General features: G+C 31.2%; 2 protein-coding genes across 2 annotated transcripts; both read right to left on the bottom strand.

The window, feature by feature from the left end:
- Nucleotides 1-521: 521 nt before the first annotated feature.
- Nucleotides 522-3,480, bottom strand: LOC109791706 (B3 domain-containing transcription factor VRN1). The gene is made up of 5 exons (XM_020351034.3): nucleotides 3,021-3,480; nucleotides 1,824-2,301; nucleotides 1,467-1,588; nucleotides 1,112-1,391; nucleotides 522-1,037 (listed from the first exon to the last, which is right to left on the bottom strand). Exons 1-5 carry the CDS (start codon nucleotides 3,198-3,200, stop codon nucleotides 967-969), a joined length of 1,131 nt encoding a protein of 376 aa, XP_020206623.1. The 5' UTR covers nucleotides 3,201-3,480; the 3' UTR covers nucleotides 522-966.
- Nucleotides 3,481-6,007: 2,527 nt separating this feature from the next.
- LOC109791705 (B3 domain-containing transcription factor VRN1) lies at nucleotides 6,008-9,089 on the bottom strand. The gene is made up of 5 exons (XM_020351033.3): nucleotides 8,930-9,089; nucleotides 7,140-7,620; nucleotides 6,805-6,923; nucleotides 6,447-6,729; nucleotides 6,008-6,371 (listed from the first exon to the last, which is right to left on the bottom strand). The coding sequence occupies exons 1-5, from the start codon at nucleotides 9,023-9,025 to the stop codon at nucleotides 6,301-6,303; spliced, it is 1,050 nt and encodes a 349-aa protein (XP_020206622.1). The 5' UTR covers nucleotides 9,026-9,089; the 3' UTR covers nucleotides 6,008-6,300.
- Nucleotides 9,090-9,490: the final 401 nt, after the last annotated feature.

The following is a 9,490-nucleotide window of genomic DNA, read 5'->3' as shown; positions in this document are numbered from 1 at the left end:
AAAAAATTTAAACCAAAACAAAAGAGGTAGAAGAAATCTACCTAGTACTAACGATGTGAAGCTTTAAAATCAGATAGTATTTCCACGTTAAACGTGATTTTTCATGTTTTAAACGCGAATGCAAACACACGCTTAATATGCAGATCACAAAGTATGTGATTTTTATATTTATAAATTTGAAAAAACTCATAAATATGGTGAGAGAAATAAAAAAGCAAAACTATGAGATGCCAAAAAAAAAAAAAGACAACCGTTTTTCAATCTGAAAACATCTTTTCCATCATAAATGCTAAAAAACTGAGGAGTTTCAAAAATGTAAAAACATCTTTTCGATAAGAATTTTTTTTTATCAAAATAAAAATGAAAAAAATTTTCAAACCAAAAGACTAAAATACCACTTACATAACAATTTTGAAAGACTAAAAATGTCTTTTTTCCTAACCTAAAGCATTATATGTAGATAGCAGATTAAGAAAGTCATTAAAAATTGTAGATGTGTATATAATTGACACGTGTAAAAACTTGCTATTTGTGTGACATAAATTTTTATATATCTATTGATTACTTGTGTGATTGAGTCTGTTGAGTTTCGTTACCTGACTTGGCCCCATGTGATTTCATTCCTCGACCACTTTGGCCTCCACAATTTTTCAAAAAAAAACAAACAGAAATCATAAGTTGGTAATTTCAACAAGCTATTATAATTAATATAAGTCAATAGCTAGTAACAACGTCTCGGTCTTGACAAATTTTACAGCAAAATGTCAACAGAATAATAATCAAGTAGCTTCTAACTTTTCAGATATTAAGAAAAGATAATAAACTCATTCAAAAATCCAAAATTATCTCCACACTTGAACATATGACATCAGGTATCAGCTAATCTCTACAAATGCCAAATATTCGCTAGTATTCCAAAGAGGTACTGAATCCTACTTCAAGAGAATTGCAACTCGTTGGCGATGATTATTTGGTAGTAGTGATGATTTTCATCTCTTTTTTCTGTAATTGACAAGCTGCTCTCACTTGACCAGATTCTGTAGAAGATAGAGGAATATTTATTAGATATTTAAGGAATTTTTTTGAATGAAAAAGTAAACATCAATCCTACCTTGAGATGTTGAACAATTTGAATTCCCTGTCTCTCTAAAGATGCGAACCAAGAAGGTTAGTTTAGTTCTATCAATGAGTTCAAAGGTGCAAACATCACCAACTTTCAAGTTATTGTTCTTCACAAATGCCCTCCATGATAGTCTAACTTTTGTTGTTGTCTCGTGTATATAGATCAGGAACTTTGCAGGCCAAAATCTCCCACTTAACACCTGAAGGTTGATTAGTCCCTGCTTCATGTGCAAATCAAAGTGTCTCCTACAAAACTTAAGTGGTAAAGTCTGCCATGGAAAAGAAAAAAGTTATTTTGTTTTTCAACTCATGTTCAACAAGCCTAAACTTTTTCTCCAGCTTACCAATAGACATCGAGAACCGACATTATATGGATGCATGACAACCAAGAAGAACGGATTACAAGGTTTGAAAGAACTTGCTCTATCAAGAGCAGAAACTTGGTTAGCAGTAGCCTTTGATTTTTCTGCAAAATTACAACTCCATGTAAGGCAAACATTTCGTGATCATCTATCAAGCTGCGAAAAATGAAAACTACAGAATGTTTGCAGTTTCCAAATTGTTTACTAGACATACTTGAGGTGCAGGCCATGGATAATATCAAATAATAGAAGTATATTAAGGACAATAGCAGCTACATAATAATATGTGATAACTTGTGAAGCTTTCTATGAAATGCTTAAAGACACAAAATCTTATACCTTTGCACTTTGTGCCAGTATGATGCAGGATCTCCTTAGGCAATATCTCAGTCTTCTCAACTTTAAGACAATTACGACTTCTCAATTGATATCGTTGAACAAATTCCAATGAGGAGTTGTCTTTTCTCTTTTGGCCTGGTCTGTGATACTCAAATTTTCCAACATTTGTAGATGTATTTCCTTGATTATTGGAGCCTGTCTCGCATTCTATTCTTTTGGAAGGATATTCTATCTCTAAGGCACTCCAATCAAATATGCGTAGCTGAAAATGGGAAGTTCTTTGGCATCTAAAAACCAAAAGATGGCCATGAGCTAGAGAGTGATACTCTGCAAATTCTTTCCAACCCTTTTGAAACCATATTTTACCGTCACATTTTTCCAAATTCAATTTCCACTCAGCACCATTTGGTGTACTAAGAAATAGAGTATTTGTTGATAAACCTTCTCCATATTTCTCCACAAACTTTTCTGGGAACATCTGTCAAACACATCAGAATAATATGTATAATAAAGCTCAGAAAGGTGTTATATTGCATGAATGTAGGCAAAATTCTATCAATTTTATACAGTTTAATATCACTCAAAATTTGAAATTACTCTCTGCTTTTTTATTAAGAGGCCCAAAAACCTAGCAAGAGGTTGAGGTAAGGTAGACAAAAATAAGTGTGTGGAAAGCAAAAAGGCTGGCTCATTATATAGATCTAATCTAATATCAAATAAGTAAGTCAAAAGCTGTGGCCTCGATGCCATTAATTATTTTTACTTCATCTGAAAATGTAACATTCCTATTTCCTAATCCAAATGAATGCATATTCCTCTAAGATCAGTTACTAATATGTCTGATCATGCAGATTAGCCAATTTTTGTGAGTAAATAGATGGAAAAAGCATGACAAAATAAAATTTGTTAGATGGCTCTTGCATCAGTTGCATTTGATATCTTACAGAAAATACAAAATATATCACCAGTTTCAGTAGTAGGTGTCCATTGATCGTTTTCCTAATCGGATAAACTAGTGTGCATGCATGTATAAGCAATGGTACCAAGGTTCACAATCAAGGTCTGCATGCTCTCATTTTCTTTATACGCAAGACAAGGTGACATTAGATTAAAGAGATAAAAGCATAAAACACTTCATAACAAACAAAATGTAGCTAAAGAAAGTTAACTAGGCAGGATTCAAATGCATGTGCTTACAAGCTTTCCTTGATGCAGATTTTGAAGGGTTATGATCCTGAAAAAGTGGATTGGCTTCACTTGAGGCTGAGTAGCCATGCATGAACTGAATAAGTAAGTACTACTGGCGCACTCAGGGGTTGGAATAGAGAACAATTGCAAGAGGTAGCTTTTGCAGAAGTAATGGTTTTCCACAAACATAAACAATAAAGTTAAAACTCAAGCCAGATTGAGAGACTCAACACTTTAATTCTATAATTTGGTGGTTGTGATTGAGATTGAATTTACTACCCGGTTCTGTCTACCAGCTTTAATGCTTTTGTGTGCGCATTGAATGGTAAAGTACATGTTAAAGTAATAAAATAATTAGTGCAACTCAAACTAGAACTTGTCACACTTAGTCATGTCACTCTCTTTTTCTTTTTCTCGTGCTCTTAGTCATGTCACAATGGTTGCAATTTTCACTTGCAATGCGCGAACACGTGCGATGTTTGAATGGGATCGATGGTCGTAGTGATTTCTTTTATTTTGATTTTTTTCTTTGCTGAACTTTGGGGTTTAAAACCATAGCAAATATATTTTAAAACATGATTTGTTATAATCTAAATTTTGGAGATTTAAAACCACCATAAATCGTATTTTAAAATTCGAAAAAAATAAAAAGACTGATAACCATGTCGACTAACGTTTTTACTATGTCAACTTTGAGAACCAAAATGATATATTTTTTTTAAAATTAATGTATTAAAAGATCACTTTTAAATTTGGAGAAACACTCTTAAATTTGAAGACTAAAAATACTTTTAAATTTGAAGAGAAAAAGAAAACTTGAGCCAAAGTTAAGAAACCAAAAAAAATATTTAAGCCAAAAAAATTATAAAATAATTCCATCTCATTTAATATTTTTCACGTTATCATGTGACACGTGGACACCATGACTACATAACAACAGGTAGAACACCATTTGTGATGGCGGACTATAATGAACTATTTCCGAATTTTAGGATAAAAAATGTTACTTCTAATTTGGGATTGAAAACAACTTTGTCCTAAATTTTATATAAAATAAAATACTTTAAAGCAATAAAAAAATAATAAATATTTTCTAATTTTAAGAGATTAAATACATTTATTTTTGTTGGAATATTTTTATAAAGTATAGCGAAGAAAATAACATGATATTATAAAATAAAATAAAAATATAGTACTATTATATTCTATAATTCTTTACAGGGTTGTTATCTTTTAATTATGGTTCTTAATAAATAGATTCGAAATAGAATAACCATGTTAAAATTGAATGTTTTATCTCACATTAGTTATATATTATTTGTTTCAAAGTTTCAATCAAAGAATCTAATTATATTGCAATAATAGGGACTCAACTTATCTTAGAATTAGTGATTGTATTTTTATTTTTTTTAATTTTCCCTTAAATAATTTTTTAAGATAGTTACATCTTTTATAGTTGTTTGAAGGTATAATTGTCTTCAACAAAAGTAAAAAAAGCTAAGAACTAGTTACAGAAAGGTATATGTTTAACAGTATAATTATCTCTAACAGAAAGGTATATGTTTAACATAATAATTATCTCTAACAAAAGTGAAAATCAAGTAGATAGTTAAAAATAGATATTTCTTTTATAATAGATATAAATTATATTAAGGACCTTAAATTTACTGAAGTAAGTTATTTTATTTCATATGTCACTGGTGTTATTTTAATTTTTATTATCAATTCAGTTTTTAAAGTAATAGTAGCTATTTACTTCTTATAAATCTGAATTATCCCATTTTAATATAAAAAGTATAGTAATGAAATTAAAAAAATGTAATAAAAAAGTTTTTTTTTTATGTAAATTATAGTTTCAAAATGATGGGTTGACTCGGTGAAAAAGATTTTTTTTTTTTTTTTTTTATCTTTGATCAAACTATTTTGATTTGTCCTGGGTTCATATAGAAGGTTTTGACTCTTTATCACTTACCTTGTGTTGGATGATCTTGACTTCTCGTTATGATTTTGTGTTCAAAGCACAAGTCAAAACTACATGAAAGATTGTTCAGGAGGCAACTTCTTTGCATGAGGTCATGCATCATACATGAGGGTGTGACTCTAATGGCGAGTTGTTTTCCTCAAAAAAAAAATTGGGTCATGTGTATTATAACTATGAGGGATCAAATCTCCCTGCATTTGAATGGTAGCTCTCTTTGGGCCAATCGGCTCAGATGGAATTGGCAAAATCATTAGAGATTTGATTGGCAAAATCATTAGAGATTTGAATGGCAAGTGAATCCTAGACTTCTATCGAGATATAAGGTGGGCAAATAATACTCAAAAAGAGTTGTTAACTATACTTCAAGGATTGAAAATAGCTTAGAGAAGGAAATTTTCTTTAGTGATTTATTACTTTAACTTAACGTACAGGTATTTTTATAAATCAGTCTTGTCTGGTTTATGTTAGCTATTCAACTCTTATTGGTAGTATTAAAGAGATGATGGGAATATCTTGGGATACAACTCTTATACATGGTATTAAGTAGTTGATAAAAAAAACCTTGAGATGTTTTTAGACAAACTTTTAGAGAAGGTAATGTATGTAGTAACTTCTTAGTAAAGCGAAGTCCAAACTTTACCACTATCAGTGTGCTACTTGAGTTGAAGGTTCTCCAAGTTGATTTGCACCACTAGCTTATAGCTGATGCAAGTGTGGTATCGCTTCTAAGGTTGTAACATTATTTTCTGTTATTGATCTCCATTTACCGAAAAAAAAAAATACTATGATTTGAGAACTAAAATCATGTTCAAAAACGTCTAAATCGTACTTTTATACATGTTATTTGTAGTTGAAAATCAATTTAAACTTTTCAAATTAAGATTTGGCATGGGGGCAGAATCACATGTCATCCTGCAGAACCACTATTCCTTGATTTCATATTTGCAATATTTCTTGATATTGTAGTAATATTTGCAACATTACTTAAAAACAAATAGAAATCAGAAGCTAGTAATTTCAACAAGCATCCATAATTAATATAAGCCAATACCTAGTAACAACATCTCGGTCTTGGCAAATTTTACAGCAATATGTCAACAGAATAATTCTTAAGTAACTTCTAACTTTTCAGATATTAAGAAAAGAGAATAAACTCATTAAAAAAATCCATAATTATCTCCCCAGGAGATATGACATCAGGTACCAGGTAATCTCTACAAATGCCAAATATTTGGTATTAGTGTCCAACAAAGGTACTGAATCCCACGTTAAGCTTCATACAAGAGAACTGAAACTCTTTGGTGATTATTATTTAGTAGCAGTGATGGTTTTCATTTCTTTTCTTTGTACATGACAAGCTGCTCTCATTTCACTAGATTCTGTAGAAGACAGAGGAATATAATTACTGGACATATAAGGAATTGGTTTGAATAGAAAGTAAACACCAATCCTACCTTGGCATGTTGAACAATTGGAACTGTCTGTCTCTCTAAAGATGTGAACCAAGAAGGTTAGTTTAGTTCTGTGAACGAGTTCAAATATGCAAACATCACCAACTTTCAAGTTGTTGTGCTCCCCAAATTCCTTCCATGCACCTGAGAATTTAAAGACTGTATTCATCCTGTTTTTATGGACCACCAACTTTGCAGGCCAAACTCTCCCATTTAACTCCTGAAGGTTGATAAGTCTATGCTTGCGCAAATCAAAGTGTCTCTTACAGAACTCAGATGGTAAACTCTGCCATGGAAAAGAGAAAATGTTATTTCATTTTCAACTTATGTTCTACAAGCCAAAACTTTTTCTACAGCTTACCAAGTTATAAGAACCCACGTATGATGGATGCATGACAACCAAGAAGAATGGATTACTAGGTTTGAAAGAACTTGCTCTATCAAGGGCTGTAATTTGGTTAACCGTAGCCCCTGACTTTACTGCAAAATTACAACTCCGTGATCATTTTTCAGGCTGCTAAAAATTGAAAACTACATAATGTTTGTGATTTACAAATAGTTTACTAGACTTACTTGAGGTGCAGATCAAGGAAAATATCAGATAATATAAGTAAATTAAGGTCAAGAGAAGCTAATAATCTGTGTTAACTTGTGAGTCTTTTTATGAAATGCTTGAAGACACACAAAATCTTATACCTCTGCCCTTTCTGCCAGTATGATGAAGAGCCTCCTTGGGCAATATCAAGTTATAGTCTACTTTAACACTTTTGCGACTTCTCAACTGATATGGTTGAATACATTCCACAGCAGAGTTATCTTTTCTCTTTTGACCTGATCTGTGACATTCCAATTCCAAAATTTTGACAATTGGAGGTCTATTTCCATGATTATTGGAGACTGTTTTACCTTGTTTTCTTCTGGGAGGGTAGTCTATCTCTGAGGCACTCAAATCAAATATGTGTACCTGAAAAAGGGAAGTTCTTTGGCATCTGAAAACCAAAAGATGGCCATGAGCTAGAGAGTGATACTCTGCAAATTCTTTCCAACCCTTTTCAAACCATATTTTACCATTCCGTTTTTCCAAATTAAATTTCCACTCAGCACCATTTGGGGTCTTAAGAAATAGACTATTTGGTAAGCCTTCTCCATATTTCTCCACAAACCTTTCCGGGAACATCTGTCAACCACATCAAAGTAATATCTATAAGAAGCCTCAGAAAGATGTTATATTGTATTAATTCAAGCTACTAACTTTACTATACATGTTAACGACTACCCAAAAAAAAAAAACTAAACAGAAAACAAGAAACACCTAATCAATACTAAGAACATGAAGCTTACAAAATATTGGAAAAAACTCAAGTCTCACATCGACTAAAGATTAGGAAATTGAATAGTATATAGGTGGAAAGCAACCCTCACCTTATAAGCCGGTTTTGTAGGATTGAGTTAGGCTTAAATCCACTATTTAGAGCCATTTAAATCCACTTTAAATGGGCTACCCACCATTAATACATGCCTCATAGGCATGAGGGAGAGTCCCGTCAATCCTAGATCATTAAAAAGGGTCACCTACCATTTATCGACGTACCAAACCTAATAGTGTGGGACGTGACGGGGTGTATTGGAAAAAACTCAAGTCCCACATCGACTAGAGATTAGACAATTGAATAGTATATAAGTGGAAAGCAACCCTCACCTTATAAGCCGGTTTTGTAGGGTTGAGTTAGGCTTAAATTCCTGAATCATAATTAATATATTACTCTATACTCAATTGGTCATTGACATATCTCTTCATGAAGACTTAGCATGACACAAATAAAATCTGTTAGAGGACTTTTACATCAATTGCATGTTGCACATCTTACTGAAAATACAATATTTACCATACATCTTTATCTGTGCATGTTAAGTAGCCACATTGTTGTTATTAAAAAAAAAAAAAAAAAAAATGGTAATCACAGGAACAGGTTTATCATGATTCAAATTGCTTGAAAACGGATTAACTAGTGTGCATGCCGGTATAAGCAATATTAATAAATCAAAGCCTCTAAGGTCTACATGCTCTTATTTTCTTTAAGAGAAACGAGGAGGGTGAGATTTGTATAATTTTTTTTTGTTTGTTTCAACTTTTAGAAGAATAGAAAATTGGCGAGAAATATCTAATTTAGCTCTCCTCTAATATTAATTATTTTGAAGAGAGCTTTTTTTTTAAAAAAAAACATTTTTAATATAATATCTTAAATATCTCAATTCTTAACTCATGTTTTAAATTTGAACTACACCATAAAAGAACTATTTTTCTTCCATTAAAATTTTTCCCCACCATTCTTTGAATCTATATAGAACCGAAAGTCACAAAAAGTAATACCAGATTAAAAAAGAAAAAAAAAAACCTAAGACACTTGAGGACAGAATATAGTTAAAGGCAAAAGTTAAGTGATAAATTTATTTTGTGAAATAAAAATTGAAATGCTCGTGCTTACTAGCTTTCCATGATGAAGACTTTGAGGGGTTATGATCTTGAAAAAGTGGATTGGCTTCACCAGAGGCTGAGGTTGGTGAGGAGATTTGATAGCCATTCATGAACTGAATAAGAGAAGTGAGCAGTAACAGGTCCACAAACAAACAATTAATAAAGTAAAAAACTAAGAGCCAGAGAGACTGACCCTTTAATTCTGTCGTGGTGGTTGAGATTTACTGCCACAATTTTCTCTTACAAGGAAAATTAAATCTTAAATATAAATAAATTTTAAGTACTTTTATCCTATTTAATGATATTTTTTTTAAAAAAAAATTCTCCTTTAATATATTATTTTTCAGTTTTTTTTTTACCAAATAATAGAGAGAGTATTTTCAATTCTTCATTTATACTCCGACGTAGGAAAAAATATATATATCATGTTTATTGATTTTAAATATAAGCGAATTTCAAGTAATTTTATCTTATTTGATATTTGTCCTCTCTGTAGTATTCTATTTATTTAATTGAGATTTTTAATATTTTTTTATTTTTATATCAAATTTCAACGAATGATAATTTAAGA

This window comes from Cajanus cajan, chromosome 4 (genome assembly GCF_000230855.2).
Source record: "Cajanus cajan strain Asha chromosome 4, NIPB_CcT2T_4, whole genome shotgun sequence".
NCBI lineage: Eukaryota > Viridiplantae > Streptophyta > Magnoliopsida > Fabales > Fabaceae > Cajanus > Cajanus cajan.
Note: the sequence above shows the minus strand (reverse complement) of the source record. Positions and strands in the feature narration are given on the sequence as shown.